General features: G+C 38.1%; 1 protein-coding gene across 3 annotated transcripts in view; it reads right to left on the bottom strand.

Annotated features, from left to right (window-relative positions):
• Positions 1-23469, bottom strand: part of FEZ2 (fasciculation and elongation protein zeta 2) — a 42278-nt gene that overhangs the window by 5801 nt on the left and 13008 nt on the right. Inside the window, exons 4-7 of one of the 3 annotated variants that reach the window (XM_041756902.1) lie at positions 22913-23054; positions 21587-21855; positions 2992-3072; positions 686-761 (exon numbers count right to left, since the gene is read on the bottom strand). In XM_041756902.1, the coding sequence (XP_041612836.1) occupies positions 686-761; positions 2992-3072; positions 21587-21855; positions 22913-23054 (568 nt within the window). The remainder of the gene's footprint in view (positions 1-685; positions 762-2991; positions 3073-21586; positions 21856-22912; positions 23055-23469) is intronic. The other 2 variants (XM_041756903.1, XR_005988031.1) reach the window with 2 other exon arrangements.

The following is a 23469-nucleotide window of genomic DNA, read 5'->3' as shown; positions in this document are numbered from 1 at the left end:
ATCACTGTAAATAACAGGGATAGAACCAGAATTCATGACTCATTTATGGCTATCATAAGAGATATTCAATGGAATGTATATTTAAGTCTAACAAATTATTTCAAAATAATAACTGCCTCTTGAAGATGGCAGTATTTTTGTCGACTTTGTTCACTAAAGTCCCAGAATGCAGCCTGGCACAGAATAGGCTTTTTTAATATTTGCCAAATAATTCTTAAAATATTACTAGCAATTCAAATTCTATCTATGACTATTACCTTGGGTTCAGGGTCCTACATTCCTAAAAAAGGAGAGCATTTTAGGACACATTCTAAATCTTTCCTATTGAGTTACTGACAGTCATATTTATAGAAGATCCATGAAGCACCTTATTTATTGATGAATGATCTGTTCTTAAACATTCAAGAGATGATGCAGAATCAAGTTACATTTTTTTTTCTCTCAAAAGTTCAGCTTGCAAATATTTCAAAAGGTAAGAAAAAGCACAAAAACTACAAATCAACTCTGGATTTAGGGTCATGGTTGATGCTATAGCCATTTATGGTTCATTCTCAATAAATGATAATATCTATCATTTACTATCTTAAATTGACAAAACAAAACAATATCAATTAACCAACCAAAATTAGTATTTAGATTCAGCAAAAGTAAATATGGTTAACTGTTTAATTTTGTCTTTGCTCACTTTTTGTTAATATTTGAAGATCTTCAACAGATGGTGGTCCATTTTTTTTCTCATAGGGAATGACTGTTGTCAAGTACTGCCAAGTGAAAAAAAAAATGTCACTTAAATCTGAATGACCTTATCTACACAAATTTGATACAGTTACATAAAGTCTATTTTATAACATGAAACATGAGCTATTTTAATAAGGAACATGTGTATCTTACTATCTCAGCTGGAACTCCTATTTTGCCCAATTCTATCTGCTTCATTCAAGCCTAATGTTAACATAAACATCTATTTTTTCACCTTTCAGTTATTGAAAATTTACTAAAATTAGGTCTGACGGTAATTTGTTCATTTTTAGTCTTATTTAACATTCTTCTTGCATATTTTCAACATACTTTGAAAATAGAAATTTCAAACTAAAAACGGAGTTGCAACAGTTCTGCATAACCAAATCATTCCCAACAGCCAAATAATTCTGTTTCAGACCATTTTTTTCTGATTGAACAAAATGGTCACGTGGATAACTTCACAACTTTAAAAACACATACCAGCTTCTTCCAGAAGCTAACATAGACATGCATATCAATTTCAGAGGTGTATTATTATTATTTTAAATTATTCAGAATGTTTAAAGGCATTAAAGGAAAAGAGAAAAGTGAAAGGAGAGAATGGCCTAGTGAATAATAAATATTTACGTCTGATTACTGAGACAAACGGCCTTGTTCACTACTGTAAAGGCTCACGAGTATCAGAGTTATGGCCTATAAGTATGTCCCATGAAAGCAGAATCTAAAAATTATTGTCCAGATGTTCCTATTCTGACCACTCCACCAAAAACTATATAGTTCAGTGTGGTTTGCATGTGCTCATCTGGAGATCTACTGTTTTTACTCAGAATCTTTTGAGACCGAGCCATTAGTCCTTGCCCTAAATCTCCGCTCTATTCCTAACCCTCCATGAGTGATTTCATCCTTGAGGGACCTCGTAATCAAAAGACAAGGTAAAATGGTTTAACAAGAACTGGCTCCCTAGGTACAGAAAAGAAAATGAATTATTCGTGTTTAAGAAACAATTCCCACCATCTTTTTGGTGTAGACTTCTCCAAGGTGACACCAAATTGTAGAATTGAATGTTTCCTTGTGAATAATACACAGGAAGCCGGAAACAAGCGCCCCCCCCCCCCCACTTCACGGATGGGGGGGGGGAGTGGCAAGCTGGCCGGTGAGAGCATCAGGAAGCTGTGCCCCCACCAGCACACTACCTGGCTACGCTCTCAGGCTTCCTGTCCCACTTGCGTGTGTAGGTCAGTGTGGAAGTTATTTTGCCATCCTGTGAGTTTGAGAGAGGTAGAGGTTCCAGAATAAAAAATAAAAAAATAAAAAAAAAATTTATACCATCCCTTAATGGAGCTGTAAATGTCAATGTGAAGGATTATTTAATACTGATTATTACCCTTCTCAGGTAATTCAGAAACTATCTTTTAGCAAAAACTCTATGCTCAAATGCTTTCTTTTGATAAACTGCCAAAAGCTACATTCTGCACACTTTCTCAATCTTCACTTAAAAGCCACATTGAAGTTTTCCTTTTGAAGTGAAAATTTCAAATTGTGAAAGGTAATTTTAAGCACACTCATTAATATAGATGTGTTTCCCCTGTTCATGATCCTCCTCAAATCATTATACAAAAATGTTAATGTAAAGTAAATTGCTACACATTTGGCCAGGTACCTATATCCACAAATAATTTTGTATAAATCACGCCGCATGCCTCACTTGACAGACAAGTGTGTTGGCTGACTACATGATATACCTTAATACTGCCTGAATTTCATTTAAAAGGAGGTAAAATATGTATGTGTTTGTGTGTGTGTGTGTGTGTATATATATATATATATTATATATAATATATATATTGACATGTTTGACCTAGAACTCTAGTCAAAAGACACCAACACCAGCTTTCTTCCCTCTCAAAAGACATCTTGTTTCTCAAACTTTTAGAATTAGTGTAGCATTTTCTAGTTTAGTTATATATTCTATACATGCAACTCATTATGTCAATGCAATTTGTTTAAAGGTAGTGGAAAATGGAGCTCTAAATCATATAGTAAGAATGCATTTAGTCTATTGCCAATTTGAAAATCGCTTTTTCCTAAAGGGAATTGTATGCATTACTGAAAGTATAAAAATGATAGACTTTCACTTCTCTCTTTTAAGCAATAGTCTTAGTAAATTAGTAAAATTGCCAGCTTTCAGGACCTTCACTTACACAGGAAATGAAAAAGCAGAGAATGAGGAAAATAAGGATAACCCAGCACCTGTTTCTCTCCACCTGAATTTCCAAAGGTGTGGCGGAGGCCATTCTGAATGACATTTGAGATCCCTTCCATGCTGAAGCGCTAAAGGCAGCAATATACGGCCCGGCCCGGAAGAAAAGGACAGAGAAAGAAGTTCAAAGACTATTAGTAAGAACGCACCACAATGATTTATGTGCCCAAGAGACAAGCCGTTAGAAAATGCCACTACTCGTTCAGATAAAGCAGACAAAATCATGCTGTTTTTAAAATGTTTTTTGCTTCCATTTCTTTGCAAATGCAAAAACAATTGCTTTTATGCTACTATATTCATGAAGACTTTCCTCATGTAGCTGATCAATTTGCTCCAATGTAAACATCCTAAATTGTACACATCTTTGTCTTATGCAAAATTAGCACATAACTTTTAAGATACCTTTTGATATTGTTTACCTACATTTTATCAAAAGTCTGAAAACTTAATACGAACAGTATGCATATTTTCTGCCTAAGTTTGCATATTTCTACCACAAGTTTGCAGAAACATTAACATAACATTTGGCAAATGAGAATGCTGTTACTTGGAGAGCTGATGACTGCTTCCCACTCACTCTTCAGGCCACCTGCCATTGCCTTGGTGCAGAAAACTCGAACTGGAAGAGCACATATGCTTCCTGGAGAGCAGAGTGGATCCCATGTGCCAGCAGGCCCCTCACACTTGCGCAGAGACTTTCCCACTCTGTTTCCCACTCTGTTTCTAGGAAATAATTCTAGCTTCTTTCCCCCAGTAACCTCCAAGACTTCCTAGAATTCACTGTACTATAAAGGGAATATTTTTTCCCTCAACTACTTATCTTGATTTGTAACCAGTCTGCAATGTCATCAGACACAAGGAAAAGAGTCCAGTGGCACCTCTCTGGCTGCTGAGTCAAAGGCCTGAGATGGATTCTTACGGCGTGACTAATTAAGGAGGAAGGCATCCTGGAAAGGGAGTTTAGTCCCCATTCACCAGATGGGTCCTCTCTCTGGATTTTTACAGAGGAAAGTTGAATCAGTAAACACATTTGAAGAGTCAATATAACGAATATTTACCGGGCCCCGAGGAACAGAAGAGGAAACCAAGGCAATGGTCTCTGCTTTCAAGAAGGTATGGTTTAGCCGAGGGGTTCTCAAAGTATGGCCCAGGGACCCCTCCCAGAGGTCTCTGAAAGATTTTTAGGGTCCATGAGCTCAAGATTATTTTCTCAGAAATACTAACATATGATTTGCCTTTTTCACTTTCATTCTCATGACTTACAGTAAAATATTCCAAATAACAGGCTGAATGCAGAAGCCAATTTAAGACTCTAACTCTCTTGAATTAAGCCAGGTATTAACAAGATTAACAAAAATGCACAGCAATGTCATGGTTCTCACTAAATTTTTTATAATACAGTTATTTTTCATAAAAATATGTTTTTTGTATAAACAGTGAATTTCTTATTGGTGTTTTTAAATGAATTGGTAAACTTTTTAAAAATTTTATCTAATACAGTAAATATCTATCAATATGACTTAGATAAACAAAAGCCGTTTGGGGTCTTCAATGACTTTTCAGAGTATGAAGGAGTCCTAACAACAGTAAGTTGAGAAAACGCCAAGAAGTCTTTAGTCTTTGAAGGAGCTAATGCCTCTTCATCAGTCATATACTCAATGGTATTATTGAGAATCAGAGTACCAAATGTTACCATCTTTGGAGAACATGTACAACCATGCCTCTCCTCCTGAAACGTCCCTCCCTACCCAGTCTTCCCAGAAAGCACGCCATTTTGTACTGGTAAGACTAAAACATCTGGTCCGGACACTCTGGACAAGCTTCGCTTTGCTGACAGCCTTAACTATTACCTTTGATAAAGTTTTAAAAGAAAACCTACATAAAATTGTTTGTAGATCTCTGTCCCTTGTAGCTTTTTCACGTGTTATCATGTAATTTGTTCAGATTTTTAAGCAGATTATCAAGAGATGAACTTCTTAGGCTCTAGAGGCTAGAGCCATTCTTTAAATTCTATCAAATGTATTTTCTCTCAAAAGCAACAAAGAGAAAAATACTTAATTCTCTATATGACCTGACTCCATTATCTATCATGTTAAAGTTGGATACAGACAGAAATTACCAAGCAAGGTAGGTGAATAGTTTTAGCATCCCATACATCAGGAGATGAAGGTATACTTTACATTTGAACAGCATGTTCTAAAAACACTAGCTGTACCTCCCTGGTTGGAAACCTAATGACTGTCACTGCAAAAATAAAAAGATGGGTGCACATTCTTGGACTCCAAGGTTCCAGATGTAATTTAGGTTTCCTTATTAAATGTGCAGTTGCAGGCTCTCCTGAGCCATTGCAACTACTGGTAGCCTGACGACTCCTGAAAGACAGCTTTCACGCAACCAGAACACCAGGCTTGGTGGCAATAAGTGGAAACACAATCGGGTGAAGCCGCAGCAACCAGAAAACTACAAAATTAACAGCTGACCTAAGTAAATGAAGTAAAGGAACTCTCCTGTAGCCTGTGCCCTCAGGCTGGAGGCAACTGAGCCAGGAGCTGTGACCAGCAGGGAGGCAATGTGGCAGCTAGGAAGGTGATGCTGCCTCCCACTCCACTGGGGAAAGGACAGCACAGGAAAATCAAAAAGTGTGCAGGAAATACAAGGAAACCAGCTAACAGAGATGTTTGAGAACATTCCTCCACCAGTGCTCCATCCCTCCCCACCCCCACACCAGAGTCACACAGCAACCATTTCTTCCCTTTGCTGGATTTTCACTCTTCCTCCTATCTGCTCTTTCTCAGGGGCAACTTTAACTTTTCAAACCCTCAAACCATTTCCTTCCTCCAGGGTTTCCTCAGACAGCTCTTCTCAGGTCACTTCTCTGATGCTGAGATCCAGGGACACTTTTCAAAGCCCTCTGAGAGCCCGTAAGCTTTCAACCCGCCCCCCCCCCCACCTCCTGGATTCCTACACAGGATCCTCTCCCTGAGTTCCCCCCTGCCCCTCTGGGGGCAGACTCCCCCTCTGACTCTTTCTCTGCTCAGCTCTCATGTACTGGGGTCCTCCAGGATTTTGTCCCTGTTGTTCTTCTCACGCATGCTCTCTGAACATTCCCACCCCACCAATGTACATCTCCATTTTCCCGAGATCAGGACAGGGCTGAGCACAGAGCCTGGCACTGAGGAAGGCTACGGTACACATTAGCCAGCTTTACTGCAACTACCTAGCTGAGTGTCACTTGTGTGTTTGAGGCCTACTGGCCATCTGTACCTGGACATTGCTAAAACTCATCATATCCAAAAGTGAACTCATCTTCCTCTTGCCCACCAAAGATAAGATGTTGTTGTTGTTTTTTTTAATCCTGTTCCTCTTTCAGTATTCCATACCTTTCTCGTTCATTTATCCATTCATTCAAAAAAACAGGATCCAAATATTATAGGTGTTAATGACTCAAAGTGAACACACCAGCCAAAGTCCCTCCTACCCTCGTGACCTGACATTATAGAAAAGGGGCAAGAAAAGTAAAACAAGTCAATGACCTAGACCGCTGCAGATAATGTGTGCCCAGCTGATAGCTATGACATGTCAAGTAAAGAAGGGATGCCTATTTTATATTGGGAGGTCAAAGAAAAGCTCTCTGAGGTGACATCTGAGCTGAAACATGAATTCAACACCCTCCCCAATGAGCTACAAAGGACAATGGACAAAAGAGATCCTCTCAGAGAACAAAACCAAAAGCAGCCAAACTGGCCAACCCAGAAGTTCACTCTGTGGCCAGTGCACAGGGGTCCTATTACTCTCCTCTAGTGGGATGTGGAACAGCAGCTACTGAGGATTTCCATTCTCCCCTCCTTCCCTTAGCAAGTTTTCATTGTGGCAGCCCTGTTCGTGCTCCATCTTGGGTGGATGAGCCAACATGGCAGTCTGAACCTCTGCATCACAGGGGCCACATCCAGAGCTAACGGGAAAAGCAGGCATCCCCCAAAATGCCTGGCCTGAGGCTCAACAAGGTTGCTATTAACAAGACCTGCATATCTCCCTCCAGGGAGGAGGTACACATGTTCTCCCCACGCTTGCCCAAGTCAGGAATCAGTGACCCAACCCTTCATCCCCTCTTCCCTGCTCCCCAATCAATAGATCCCACCCCTTTCGCATCCCTGAAATGTAGCATTCTCCTATCCTGACTGTCACTTCTTGGCTCGGCTCCTACCAAAAGGAGCATACCAGCCTCTGAGTCAATTTCTCTCTAGTTGTCACCTTCCAATTATTTCTTGAAACACTGAAGTTTTCTTCCCAAAAGACAAATCTGAACAGGTAATGATCCACTTAAAACCTCTTTTCGGTTTACAACAGCCTTTGCACAATGACCAAATGCCTTAGCATGGCATACAAAGCTACCCATTTTCATGCTTCCACTTTGCTACTACTTCCTCATCCTCTTCTTGAGTTACTTTCTCTCTCGCCTTCAGCTTTCTCTCTCAACTTCTAGCCATGATGAACAACCCTCAGGGCCCCAGATGTGCCTGTCACCTCCCAATGGTTGCCCACACCACTCCCTCTGCTTGGTATGCCTGTCCCTTCTTCTTCTTGTCCTCTAGATTCAACTCACCCGTTCCGACCCCAATCCAAACTCGGGGCAATAGTGGTTTATCCACACCTCTATCATGAGACACTGTCAGGCACAGAACACACTGAGAACACAGAAGCTGCTCTGAATACTGCCATTACCACTGTATACCTAGGTCTCTCAACCTTGAGAGTACTGACACCTGGAGTCAGATAGTTTCTTTGTTGTGGGGGCAATCCTGTGCACTGTGGCATGCTGAACATCATCACTGACCTCTACTCAGAATTCTAGCACCCCTGCCCCTCCACTCATCCAGTTGTGACAGGGACAACTGTTTTGGGACATTGCCTAAGTTGTACAGGGAGGCAAAATTGGCCTGGTTTTGAGAATCACTGCATAAAGTGCACTACATGCTGTGTTAGCTGGATGCCCAGATTATGCCCCTGCATGCTGGGATTTACTATGCATCCTTAACAGTCAGGCCTGACACTTAATTAGAGATCAATATATGTTGGTCTCATAGCAGTAAAAGAAAAGATAATCCATATATTTTTTTATAGTGGAGATGAGGCACAAGATCTAAAGAAAAAAAGGTCTGGGTTAAATGTTTGGTTTTTAGAGAGAGAGAGAGAGAAACACGCACGCTGACAGTGGGGGAGCAGAGTAAGAGAGAAAGAATCTTAAGCAGGCTCCATGCCCAGCACAGAACACAACGAAGGGCTCGATCTCACAACCCCGAGATCGTGACCTGAGCCAAACTCAAGAGTCGGACACTTAACCAACTGAGCCACCAAGATACTCTAGTTTGGGTTAATTTTTAATAAGTTTAACTAAGTTCTCACAATCGTTAAGAGTACAAATAATGTCAGATACTTCTTTTGTGTGCCAACAAAGCACAAACCCATCCTCAGCATGCAGGAGGCATTTGATGGATAGTTCCTGACTTAAATTAGAAAATTTTTTTAGCAATTAGTAAAATATGTCCAGAATTGAGGATGAAACTAGGAATCACACCTTACTCAAAAGCATGTGGAATCAGAAAATTTTTCAAGAGTCAACTGGGATAGAAAAACACTGAACTAGAAAGCAGAGGTCATAGTTCTCTCCCAGCCTTGTCACTGATGTCTGACAGGAGAGCACACCCCTGTTTCCACACATGTGAAATAGATGATTTAATAATATCATTTGTAAAGGTTTCTTCTTTGTAAATTGTATAAATAATTATCTCAACCAAGGTGATCCATGGTTTAAGAAGGCAAATCAAAAGACACACACAGGTCACCTGGGTGTCTCAGTGGTTGAACATTTACATTTGGCTCAGGTTGTGATCCCAGGGTCCTATGATCGAATCCCAAATTGGGCTCCCTGTGGGGAGCCTATTTCTCCTTCTGCCTTTGTCTCTGCCTCTCTGTGTATGTCTCTCATGAATGAATAAATAAAATCCTGAGGGGGAAAAAAAAAGACACACATACCCACACACTAGTTTGGGTCTATGAGGTCACATAAGGTTATAATGTAACTGCTCTAGAATAACAAATTTGCACGGCCAAATGATACATTTAGAGTTATCTATTCCAGTGGCATTTATACATTCTGCTAAACCAGAGTTTATCACTTATAAGACCAAAGCCCAAGAGTCTTAGAGCCCGGGATAACCATATTGACCATATTGTGAGGAGACAAATTTTTCCTCTTCTTGCAGGAGAGAAACTTTTTTTTAAAGAGCTAAAAAGCAAAAATAATCTGAAGGCAAACAGAAGAAAGATGACATGACAAAATACAAAGTTATTTGTCAAGGAAGTCCACGGACAGAATTCTGAAAAAGTCCACTGAAGAACCTGGTAGAGGAAGTCAGTATGAGATTAATAAAGTAAGACAAATAATCTTGTTGACAAGGTTTGTAAAACAATGGAGTGACTAAGAAATACAAAACCCCTAGGATAATAGAAGAGTAGCAAGCAGAAGATCAATGAACTCGAAGGATCAAGGAACAGAAAGACGGGGCAGGAGGACAAGGAAGAAATAGGAAAAGAGCTCCACAGAGCACACAATAGCCAGTTTTACAACTGCTCTATAAATCCCAAAAAACAATACACCCTTTTGGAAGGCAAAATGAATTTTAAAAAGATAAAACCTCAGAGACAGATTAAATTTACTTTTTAGTAAACTTCACCTCATTGAGAAACATTGCATTTTTAACCTTGAGAGCAGATGTGGTGTGATTAGGTGCTTTTGGTACTAAAGTGGGCCAGAGGGAAGATTTTTGTCTATGCTTAAATTTTACTGGGGGGGTGGGGGTGGTTGGGGGTTGGGTGGAGAGAAGGAGAGAAGCATTTCTTTGTTGGATATTTCTTCCAGTAAAAGTACCACAGACACATCAAAGCACTTTCAGAAGTCTCATGGTTAGTTAGGAGCGCTCAGTGAAATAAAAGACATTAAGGATATCTTACTTTAATTTAGCTTAATTAAAATAAACAAATATAAAGTACATCAGAAAGCCTAATCCTGCCTCCATTTAACCTGCCATTTCTAAATTTGAAGGATCCAAATGTTCAAATTCAAAGTAAAGAGTTAGGGGTGCCTGGGTGGCTCATTCAGTTACATGTCTGCCTTCAGCTCTGGTCATGATTCTGTCCTGGGACCAAGCCTCACCCTGGGCTCCCAGCTCAGGGGGGAGTCTGCTTCTCCCTCCCTCTCTGCCCCTCTCCTCCCCTACTTGCATTTGTACACACTCACTGTCTCTCTCTCTCTCTCTCTCTCTCTCAGATAAATAAAATCTTTAAAAATAAAGTGAAGCACTACTGAAGATTCTGGGAATCTAAAATTATTTTGTAATCTATCCATCTGTTTTCCACCATATCTTTACAAAGGAGTTGACAGCTCTGTAAAATGCCCTTCTCAGAATGGAATTTTTGATAGGAGCCTATTTATAAGCAGGAAAATGATTAAGCATTACAGTATTTACTTTATTGTTTCCCTCACTGCTGACAAAGTGCCAAAGTAACACAGTGACGAGGGGGGAAGAAGTTTACTCAATCCTGAGCTCCAACCACATGATTTACAATGAGAATACTGCCAGCTACCTCATGACCATTTCCTTCCCTGGTGTGAATAGGTATTAAGTCTTAAAATCAGTCATTCCAGTCATTGGAATCTTTTCCCATACAAAACCAGGAGCAACAAAGTATAAACAAGATATAGGAGATTAAAAACAAAAATTACAGAAATCTGAAAGAAGAGAGAAAGGAGCCAAGATCTCCAAGCCACAGACAAAACGCCTACACAGCTTAGCAAAAGAAATGCAGGGCTGAGGGTCCCTAGCACACCCCTCTATATGATCACATGTGTTCAGGCCAGCATACACATGCTCTGGGAGCTAAGACTTCTGTTAAGCTCCTATCTATCCATTTATGAAATGGCAGCAATATTAATAAAATTTACAGGGTTGCTGTGAGGATTAAATGAAGCAGTAGTCCAAGGGAATCATTTAGCAAAGCGTTCAGCAAATACCAAAAATATTCAAAACAAGGTTTGTTACCTACCCTAGAAAGGCTAGAACATTTGGGACGTAGCTCCCAAAAAGAAGTAACCACATCTTTCTACTATTCTCCAGAACAAGTAATGAGTAGTTTAAGTCCTCCTCATATAAATGAAATGTCACCTGCGAAAAATAATACACTCTGACTATAGTTTCTAGCCTAAGCAGCTGAAGACAACATGAAGAAAAGACACTACTAGGACTAAATATACAAGTCACCTCAAAAGCTTAAACTGAAAACAAGTAACACTTGCACGTAATTCTAGGTCTTTCTGAACAAGAAAAAGAAGAGCTAGAAAACACTGTATAAATTGAAAAACAAAAATCAGATACAGCGATATGGTTTGTTAATTCCTTCCTGGAATCCTAAACATATCAAATCATTCTCTGCACAGAACATTCACCAGCTTAACTAAACTCACAGAGAGCAGGATCTAAGACAGGGAAGAGCAAAACTGACCAGGGGGCCAGGAAATTCAGCCTCTTCTTGCTACCAGACTTTTCTAGTAGCCTTAGCTGACACTCACTGGCACAGATCTCTAACTAGCCAGGAAATCTTTTAAAAATCCCAAATTCAAAGTTCAGTGTCAGAAATAAAAGGTTAGGAAAAGCAATTAAGAAATGCTTTTAATCTATTTCTGACTCATATCCTAATGTATGTTCTGACTCCATTAATATTTTTTAAACTCAAGAGGTTCAAATGAAGGTGAAATTCAAACAATTATTGTTCCTTGTAAATCACATCATTTGCAACAGCTTGAATGACATGATTTTCAAATACTGACTTATAGAACAAGTTTAAATTTTTAAAATCTTAAAATAATCAAGACACAGAATACAAGAAAAAAGAATTGAAACCAATAGTTAAATGTAAAAAAATTACAAAGCAAAAATATTCATATAATATTCATCGTATTACCTACGATGTAAAAATGGAGTCTGCTTATTTGACACTTTTAAAATCAAATACTTTTAATGTGAACTATAAAGCAGTTATAAAGGAAATTCTACTGAAAAACAGTTTCTGCAGAAAAAAAGAACCAGATCCAAGTAAATTAGAAAATATGAATTATACCAAAGCAGATAAATATTTGAATATGCCTTAAATACTAAACACTATTTTGGAATTTTGCTCTCAGAATAGAAAGATGTGGTATGTAGATTTTCAAGATTAGGAGTTAGATGGAATAGTATCGATTTAATTTGTTGTATTTGAAGGTCTTTTTAAATTTTTATGTAATTTAATATTAATATAGTAATTAAGTGTTGGCAAACATTTTCAAAGCTACTAAAATTAGAATAAAATAATTAAGCCTGGTAATTTTATGAATTATTTCCTAACATTTATGGATACTTTAAGTGTATAATAAGAATACAATTTCCTGGCATAGTATGGCTTTTATGTGAATTCGTGTTATATTAAAAAACAACAAACCTCTCCAAGGCTTAAGAAGTCAAAAATAGACGCCTCATTTTTAACTGCTGGGTCATAAAAGTTCAATTATTAACAGCCTGTCACCAAAGACAACTGCAGAAAACAAATAGTACATGATGATAAACAAAAACTGATGGTGACCCCTATTTCTCTAGGCAATACTATCTTTCATAAAATAAGTTTTATAGTTAAACTAATTCATAATTAATAGGTGTGAATTATTAAAACAATAAGCATTTTTCTCTCCACCCTACATTGACCTTCCATTCTATGGCCTTAACACTAATTTTTAGAAATGCCCATTAAAATAAAGAAAAATATGAAGGATTGCAAGAGACTACTATGAAAAAATTATAAGCCAACAAACTGGAAAGCCTAGAAGATATGGATAAATTCCTAGAAACATACTATCTTCCAAATCTAAATCAGGAAGAAACAGAAAATCTGAACAAACTGATTACTAGTAACAAAATTGAATCAGTAATCAAAAACTCTGAACAACAAAAGTCCACAACTAGGTGGATTTACAGGTGAATTTTACCAAACATTAGAGTTGATACCTATTCAAACAATTCCAAAAATAGAAGAGAAAGGAAAGCTTCCAAATTCATTCTATGAGGCCAGCATTACTCCAAAACCAAAACCAAAACCAGAGGCACCTGGATGGCTCAGTGGGTGAGTGTCTGCCTTCAGCTCAGGGCATGATCCCAAGTCCTGGAATCAAATCCCACATCGGGCTCCCAACAGGGAGCCTGCTTCTCCCTCTGCCTATATATCTGCCTCTTTCTCTGTGTCTCCCATGAATAAATAATTTTTTCAAAGATTTATTTATTTATTTATTCATGACAGACATAGAGAAAGAGAAGCAGAGACACAGGCAGAGGGAGAAGCAGACTCCACACAAGAAGCCCCACATGGGACTCAATCCCACGACTCCAGGATCATGCCCTGAGTTAAAGTCAGACGCTCAGCTGCTGAGCCACCCAGGCATCCCGAATAAATAATTTTTTTAAAAAGACACTACAAAAAAAGGAAAACTACAGGCCAATATTCCTAATGAGCATATCTGCAAAAATCCTCAACATAATATTAGCAAACCAAATTCAACAATACACTAAAAGAATCATTCACCTCGATTAAGTGGGATTTATTCTACAGATAAAAGGATAGTTCAATATCCCCAAATCACATTAATGTAACAAAATGAAAGACAAAAACCATACAAGCATCTCAATAGATGTAGGAAAAAGCATTTGACAAAATTCAACATCTGTTCATGATAAAAACTCTCAATAAAGTGGGTTTAGAAGGAATACACTTCAAGATAATAAAAGCTATATATGACAAACCCACGGCTAACACAACTATAGAACCAGAATACTAGAACTAATAAATGAGTGCAGTAACCCTGCAGGATGCAAAATTAACATACAGAAATCTCTTGTGTTTCTTTACGCTAATAACAAAGTAGCAGAAAGAGAAATTAGGAAAACAATCCAATTTACAATTGCATCAAAAAGAATAAACTACGTACAAATAAACTTAACCAAGGAAGTGAAAGATCTACACTCTGAGAACTTTTATAAAACTTTGCGGGGGGGGGGTGGAACTTTGATGGAAGAAAATGAAGACAACACAAATGGAAATATATACCATGTTCATGGACTGGAAGAACAAATATTGTTAAAATATCCATGCTACCCAAAGCAATCTACAGATTCACCATAATCCCTACCAAAATACCAATAGTACTTTTCATAGAACTAGAAAAAATAATCCTAAAATTTGTATGGAATCACAGAAGACCAGAATAGTCAAAGCAATCTTGAGAAAGAAGAACAAAGCTGGAAGCATCACAATCCCAGATTTCAAGATATACTACAGAACTATAGTAATCAAACAGTATGGTACTGGCACAAAAATGGTCATACACATCAACAAAACAGGACAGAAAGCCCAGGACCTGAATAGACATTTTCTCAAAGAAGACATACAGAAGGCCAACAGAAATATGAAAAGATGTTCAACATCACTAACCCTCAGGGAAATAACAAATCAAAAATCCCAATGAGATACCATCTCACACTTGTCAGAGTGGCTAGTATCAGAAAGACAGGAAATAACTGTGTTGGTGAGGATGCGGAAGGAAAGGAATCCTCCTCATGCACTGTTAGTGGAAATGCAAATTGAAGCAACCACTGTGGAAAACAACATGGAGACTCCTTAAAAAAAAATGAAAAATAGAATACCATATGATCCACTACTGAGTATTTATACAAGGAAAACAAAAACATTAACTCAAAAGATATAGGCACCCCCTATATTTACTGCAGCATTATTTATAATAGTCAAAAAACACCTATCGATAAATAATGGATAAGGAAGATGTGTTATATATACACAATGGAATACTACTCAGCCAGAAAAAAGAATGAGTTCTTACCATCTGAAACAACATGGATGGACCTAGAAGGTATTATGCTAAGTGAATAAGTCATACAAATTCCATATGATTTCACTTATATGTGGAATCTAAAAAATAAGTGGACAAATAAACAAGCAAACACCAGAAGCAGACCCATAAATACAGACAACAAGCTGGTAGTTGCTGGGGGAAGGGAGGTACAATGGGTGAAGGCAAATGGGAGCTACAGGCTTCCAGGTATGGAATGAATAAGTCACAGGATGGAAGGTACAGCATAGGAAATATAGTCAGTGTTATCGTAACAGCATTGTATGATGACAGATGGTAGCTACACTTGTGATGAGCATAGTGTAATGTGCCGAGTTGCCAAATCACTATGCTGTACAACACCTGAAACTAATGTAACATTGTACGTTGACTCTACTTTAAAAAAAAAAAAAATCACACAGAAATGCTCAAATATAACCAACAAATTACTGTTGAAAATGTGTTAATATTTACATTTACATAAATAGGGCAGACTTTATCCTCTTGAGTACCACTACTTAGAAAAAGTGGTGAAGTGGGATCAGCTCCTTTTCACTTCTCCTTTACCTTCTTTAAACTACTTTTTCTTACTGTCTATAAGCAGAGTGTACCCAGAGGACTGCCAATATTTTTAAGTTTTTCATTCGGCCCCAAATACTTGACAACTGGTCTACCTGCTGGCTGTCTTCACTTAGCTACTGGGAATCTGATACATAGAGCACAAAAGTCTATTGCTAGGCAGAGTGCCTTAAAGCAAGCGGCTTGGAGATGGACTGGCCAAGGCATCACTGTCTATAGATACTCAGGTTGCTGGATGGGGCCCTGAAGAAAGGAACAATTCAACACATTCTTAAATAAAACAAGGCTACATTATATAATAAATTTTAGTCATAATATAGTGATCTTTTTTATACAAATCCACTTTAAATGGAGTTTGCATCTTTTTTTCTTCAAATTTTTAGTTGTATTAAATTTTAGCCTAAGTCAGGGGTTGGCAAACTTTTCCTATAATGGGCCAGAGAGTTAATATTTTAGTTTGCAGTCCACACAGTCTGTCACAACTATTCAATTCTGTGCTTGTAACACCAATACTGCCAAAGACCATATGGAAATGAAAAGATATGGCTATGTTCCAATAAAACTTTATTTATAAAACAGAGGGCCAATCTGGCCCTCAGGCAGTAGTTTGCCTTGTCAGCCCTCAGTCTAAATCACCTTAGCAAATGTAAGAACTCTGAAAATTCCAAATTAAAAAGAAGAGTAGAAAAAATCCAGGTCCAACTTATTTTAAACAAAAGCCCCAAATTCAAGTAGTTGTGTCAGAACAGATCCTTCCAAGTTAAGAGCTAGAATAAATTGGAATAACTTTAGAACAATCTAATAAGAGCTACCGAAATGAAAATAAATTTCTCTTAAAGTCAGCATTGGTGAAGATTAAATGAAAACCTATTACTGGGACATTTTTGCATGTGAAAGAGAAACAAAATAGATTTGACTATTTGTCATAATATGAGCTAAGTGAGTCATAAATCCAGAGTAATGCATCTGTAAAAGAAAGATACATACAAGAAAGAGTATCATCTAAGTCCTAGCTGTCTGCATCTTTAAGCAGTTATCTCCCCCAAACCCCAAAAGCAATGGGCCAATATTAATTCTTTTGATAACACAGTTACTGATTCCTAATACCCCAAAAGTTTTCAAAATAAACTTCTTCAGGTTAGACTGAAGCAACTACTCATTTTTGCTGGTGCTAAGTCCAACACAGGAAAACTCTCTCTCAAAAGCTCTCTATTTGCTCCATGGCAAACAGAAAAGGTACTACAGATTCCTATCTTCACAACCCCAGATTTAGAAAACACAACCTTATATGTGACTTTTAATTTGAAAATATTACTGGATCCTACAGGAGGAAGTATGTCCACTTCATCCATCAGTATTTCATCATACTGAAGTATGATGCCAAGCAAGTAAACACTCTTTACAACTTCAGGTAATTCTAGGTGACACCTCTGGGTAGATCTCCAGTTTATTGTTAAAACAAGAAGTTTTAACAAATTAAAACTTATCTGGTGTACTTTGACTTGTTCTTGTACTCATGAGAACTGCCACTGAAATTCAACAGTCTATGACTCTATTCAACACAAACAGAAGACTGGCAACAACAACAAAAAATCCCTGATAGAACAACAATTCAAATAGGACAAATCCAAATCCTCTGGGATTTTATCTCCCCTATAATGAGTGAAGTTTCAATTCAACAACCAGGCATTAAGTGATTTGCAAAGAACAAAAAATTAGGTGAGATGCTAAACAATGAAACAATGTGAATGAGCTTTTGGGAAGGTTGCATTCCTTTCAAGGTGATATTTAATCCAATGATGAAAATAGAGTATGACACTAGGAGATCAGAAGTATGTGTATCGTCATAAATACCCAAAAGTCTCAAATGTGACTCAATAGGCAACTCACAAAAGAATATAGAAGTCAACAAATCAAACCATTGTTTGCCTTTCAGATCAGTATATATCAAAAGGCTAACAATACCTTCTGTTGGTTGGACATGTGGGGAAATGGCTCATTTATGCCATTACTGAGTTTCATTTCTGTAGAAAAATTTGAAAAGATGGTTGTTTAAAGCCCTCCAAAAACTGCATATCCTTTGACTTAGAAATTCCACTGACTTCAGTGAATGAGTAGACTGTTCCATTAACCAAAAGAAAAATATATAAGAAATAAATTCAACTTTAGGAAAATGATAACTTTAGTTTGATAAATTTTAGAGAGAAATATCTAGTAAGCAATTGGATATGTATTAACTAGCATTTACTCAGGATATATGCTAGTCTTACATACATTATTTCATTTAATCCTCCCAAAACTCAAAACTCAAAGGGAGATGCACCCAGTGGCAGGAGCAGGATTTAAACACAGCTCTTAACCCAAAATTCTTAATCACTAGGCTCTTCAGCCTCTATGGGTTTGGCACCTGACAGAAAAATCATAGGCAGAAATACAGATTTGCAAGTTTATCTCTTTCACACATTTATTAGAAGAAATTTGTTAGTACCTAATGTTACACCTAAGGATATAAAGTATCCTATCCTTAGAGAACCATGACAGAGATAGACATGAAAACTAAAAACTACAACACAGTGTAGAGTGCCAACAGAAATAGTCAAGAGGAATAATATTAACCCCAAAAGAAGGAGAGACTGGTCGATTCTGCATTGGAGGAAGAGCCATAGAGGAAGCTTCTAAGAAAGGAAGACAATGCTTGTCCAAAACGTTGAAGTTAAAAAAAAAAAAAAAAAATCTCCCAAGTGGACTCGGGGAAACAGGAACAGAGGGCCACTCCAGAAAAGAGAGTGGCATACATAAAAGCACCAAGGCCCAAAAGAGCATGGTCAGTTCAAAGAAATGCATGCAGGTCACTATACTGATTAACAATACAGTACCTGTCAACCATTGTCTTGGTTGCCTTTATTACTACCAGAAATTACACTGTCTAGTCTTCCTTTCTTTCTTTATTGCCTGTCTCCTTCATTAGGATGTCAATTCCAGGAGGCCATGAGCCTAGTCTGTTTTATTTGCCACTGCATCTTCAACAGTGCCTACCTAGCACAAGGACAAAACTCTGCAAGTATTTGTTGAAGGAAGATATACTGTTTTATCTTAACCAACATGTGGCAGATTTTAAAAATTAAAACAAGATAATATTTCACTTTTATAAAATACTTGATACTTTAATATTTTTTTAAAGATTTTATTTATTTATTCATGACAGACACAGAGAGAGACAGACAGAGACACAGGCAGAGGGAGAAGCAGGCTCCATGCAGGGAGTCTGAAGTGGGACTCAATCCCAGGTCTCCAGGATCACACCCTGGGCTAAGGTGGCACTAAACTGCTGGGCCACTGGGGTTGCACGATACTTTAACATTTAATAGTATTTCCATGCTCCCCAAAATTGTCTAATGCTCTAACTAGCATCCTAAGCCCCCAATTCTTTTTTCACTACAGAAAATGTTTGAAACAAAATGTCTCCAAAATCAAAATTAACACCTAAAGAGTTTAACTCTGCCCTACTCCCACCCAAGTATTTTACAGTATCTTTGGATCAAAGAAGAGCTAGTAAATATGGATAAAGTGTCATACCAGCTACAAACTGATGTTTTGTTTCCTTAAACATGAAACATGTTACATGAAAAATGGAAGGAAGCTATTCTGCGCTTAAGGAAAGAAAGTCAAGTCCTGCTAATAAAACAAAAATATCTAAGGTAAAAAGAAAGAAGTGATCAATGTTATTAGAAAACAGATAATGCATGGTTATTTGTAAGAAGGTCACCAATTTTTAGACATTTGTATCACTGATGATAGCTAATTCACAAAAAAAGGCCTTGGCCAAACTGCATGTTATACAAAACGTTTAACAAGGTAATACTTTTTGCACTCTGTTTATCCAATTGCCTGCTTCACTTCAGGGTTCTTTTGAGCCATCTACCACTATTTTCAGAATCATAGATTTCAACAGACAGGATGGTCTTTTTCCAGCTTCTAGGAGGTACTACTACTACAAGCTTAATGATGCCATTAGTGACTTGATTAAAGGTTTTGTTACTAATAGTAGATCAGTACTCAAGAAGTAACTTCACAGGTCCACATACTGTGGAAAAAAGTGACTATTACTATGAATCTATTTCAAGACTCATAAAGGTTCAAGTAAGATCTAAATGTTGCCTTGCCAAATCCGTTTCCCAATATAAATGCCATGTACAATTACACCATGAATCCACTCTAACCCTTTTTATATGGGAGTTACAAAAAGAAGCCTTTAAACCCCTCTAGGGATAAAATTTATTTCCCTCAGCCAAGTGTTAATACCAATAAATGGAGGGTTTACATGTAATTCTAAAAAGCAGGCAGATAGAAATTACCAACCATGCTATGACTTTTTAACTAGGCATTTCGTTAAATCACTCTGAATAACAGGGCAATTTATTTTTTTAAAAAATCTATATTTATTCATGAGAGACACAGAGAGAGAAAGAGGCAGAGACACAGGCAGAGGGAGAAGCAGGCTCCATGCAGGGAGCCAATGCGGGACTCCATCCCGGGTCTCCAGGATCACGCCCTGGGCTGAAGGCAGCGCTAAACCACTGAGCCACCTGGGCTGTCCACAGGGCAATTTAAAACGTGCGATTTCTTAAAAAATGTGACATACAAATTTTGCTCCAGAAATTGAAAGCAAACTTTCCAGAACTGTATATTCAAAGGTTTTGGGTTTGCGGGTTTTTTGCTTCCCCAAAGTAGTCACTCACTAGAAGCAACTAACACCTCTTTAATCAACACTGCCATTTCTCAAAAAATATTTGTACCACATCTGAGAACTTTTTCAAAGCCAGTTCATGAGCTATGTCCTTTCAACAAGCAAGTGGACATTACACTAAGAAAATACCCATTTACTCACAGGTCAAAAGCAGACAATGAAAAGGCTAAACAGTGGGATTCTTTTTGTATCAACTGTTCTTTGGTGATCCAGCAACCTAGAACTGCATTCTCTTTTCTGGATTCCATCAGAGTCTAGTTAATGGAACCACTTCTCTGATAAAGTATTCTTTAGGAAAAATAAATAAAAACTTAAAGACGGAATTTGCATTCTTAGAAACTATAGTAGCTAGTTTGTGGTAATTTGTATTATTATGTTATCAAAATCATGAATGAAAAAAGTACATTCCTTTAAGAACATTGGATCCCTTTGCCCAACAATTATACTCCAAAAAAAATGAAATCACATACAAATAAAATGATGGTGGCAATATACAAGGTCTCAACTGATCAGGGAAAAACGAAATGGCTCTAAGTAAAGAAAATGCATCTCATATAATTAGTTACTGTTTATGATGGAGTTGAATTACATGAAATAGGACCACTTAAGAAACGTGAAAAAGCAGAAAACAAGAAATTTCATATTGAGTCAAAGATTCAAAGATTCATATATTCTAAATTTTTTTCACCAGTCAGAAATATTATAATCTGCCAAATACCAGGGCAAATGGCTGACGTCACATAATCACGTCTAATGCCTTCGTATTCCAACTCATTGAAAGATCAGGAGAAGTTGATTACAGATCAGTCTATGATTTTAGGCTCAGCACAGTTCAGCTACCTTGAAATGCAGCCCCTTTTAAGGCTTTTATTATACAACTCACACAAGACCAGCAAAAACAAAATAATACCATTCATAAGCCCACCAGCCAAACATAAATAAGCACTACTAACATTTTGCTGTATTAAAATGGTCACCTTTAAGATATCCTCCTCTTTCTTCCACTCCCCCCATTCCTTCCACTGATTCCTTCCTGGACATCTCAGTATTGAATTACCTGGATAACCATCTTATGCTCACGAAGGAAACACCTTTCTGCTAGAGCTGAGCACAGTGGTGTCCTGGCCCAGAGGCCCATCTGTGCTCCAGTGTGAGCAGCACACATACCTGCCCGCACCCCTACACGCGTACACACACACACACACACACACACACACACACACAAGGGCCCTGTTTGCCTTCTGCCCAAGGACTCCCGCAAAACACCACTTACTGTGCCAGGCATATGACTTCTCTCATTCTTCCCATTCTGAGAGCTGCCATTCTTGAGTTTCTTTTTCTTCTTGGCTGTTTCTTTGTGCTCTTTCTGTTTGTTTTGTACTTCAATGAGAACAGAAATAAAGCTGTTTTTCACTTCCTTTTCAAACTCCAGCTCATCTCGCAGGGCCAACTGCTGCACCAGCTCTTCAGAATACTCCTTGATGGCGCTCTCAATTTCTTCCAGGAGTTCATTTAATTCACATACAGAGAGCCTTTTGACTCCTGTGACCAAAAGCAAAGCACAGCAAACACTAAGACAAAAAAATGTTTCAAGAGAGCAGCACACAGGGCGTTTTATACCAAGAGAGCAATGGTTTTATACCAAGGCTCATATTCTAAACAGTTAAACTGCTGGAGATCTTCTTGTAATCCTAAAACTTCTGGTGGGCAGGTCTGAGCAGAGGCAGATGGGCAAAGTTACTTCTCAGAAGGCTGAGAAGTATAACAGCATTCTTTACTTGTCTAACTCAGCCATCCCACAGACAGCACTCTGGCCAACACAGAAAAGGCTCACAGAAGGAGAAGAACAGACATGGAAGCCAAGGGAAAGCACAGAAACTGCCTGCCGATGAGAAACTGCACACAGCTGAGCAGGGTTCCAGCACTTCAAGAGACACGAGTGGATTCAAACGAATTAAACTAAATACATACTTGATCATATGCGCCCCAATGTGTGAATTTTTTTGAAGATTGAGAAAATGAAAGACTATTCCCAGAAACCCCCTTTCCATTTTTTTTTCTTAGCACTTCTCACATGAGTGAGGCTAGGACATCACTGAAGTCTTCATCCCCAGTACCTCAGGATGTGGCTGTATTTGAAGATGGGGTCTTTAATTAAGTTAAAATGAGGTTGTTAGGGTGGGCCCTAATCCAGTATGAATGGTGTCCTTATAAAATGACAGGTTAGGACAGGGACACACAGAGGGAAGACCACGTGAGGACAGAGAGAAGACAGCCATCTACAAGCCAAGGAGAGAGGTCCCAGAAGAAACCAAGCCTGCTGACACCTTGATCTTGAACTTCTAGCCTCTGGGCCTCTGAGAAAATAAGTAAGCAGTAAGCCGCGGGCATGTGTGACTTTGTTATAGCAGCCCAAACTGACTAGTAGGGATCCGAAGGTGAACATGACAAAGTCCCTGACCAATGATCAAAATATGCCCTCGCATTACTGGAGGGCTGAAAAGGGGTGTGTATCACAGCCAGTGAAGAGTCAAAGCTTTCTGGAGATGGTGTGAAATACAAAGGAAGTATGAAGAGCATGGATTTAAGGGTGTCTTACTCTCTTCGTAACTGCTTGTGCTGGACCTCTGAAGAGTCTGGATTTCCTGGGACAGCATTGACAGCCGATCTGACTGGGTTGGCGTTTCATCATCTTCTGGGTCTGGAGATTCCTGCATCATTTCTTCAATTTCTTCAATAACCTTCCAAAATATACACACCACTGTTAATCAGAGATACTTGGGGAAAAACATCTATCTGCAACACGATGCTCACCTGAGGCAACCTCCACTAGCCAATGGTGTGCAGGAGGAGCTGATGCTCTGAATTACCAAAATTTTGATTGTATGACTGAACACATTTTATCAAAAAAAAAAAAAAATTTACAATATGCTAAGCACAAATTAAACAGAGTTTGATTCAGTATGTCCATCATGATTCAGTATGCCCTATTAGATCTTGCAATGTCTGAGAAACGGTGCAAAAATACACATATAATTTACTTCATATGTGCTAGAACCAGATCATAGTTAGTCAAAAGAAAGCAAGTGACAGAAAATTTACCATATGCCACATGCAAGTGATCAACCTAAAGCATTTCATCAAATTGACATAAAA

Source organism: Vulpes lagopus, chromosome 5 (genome assembly GCF_018345385.1).
Source record: "Vulpes lagopus strain Blue_001 chromosome 5, ASM1834538v1, whole genome shotgun sequence".
NCBI lineage: Eukaryota > Metazoa > Chordata > Mammalia > Carnivora > Canidae > Vulpes > Vulpes lagopus.
This window is presented reverse-complemented; position numbering and strand designations above follow the sequence as displayed.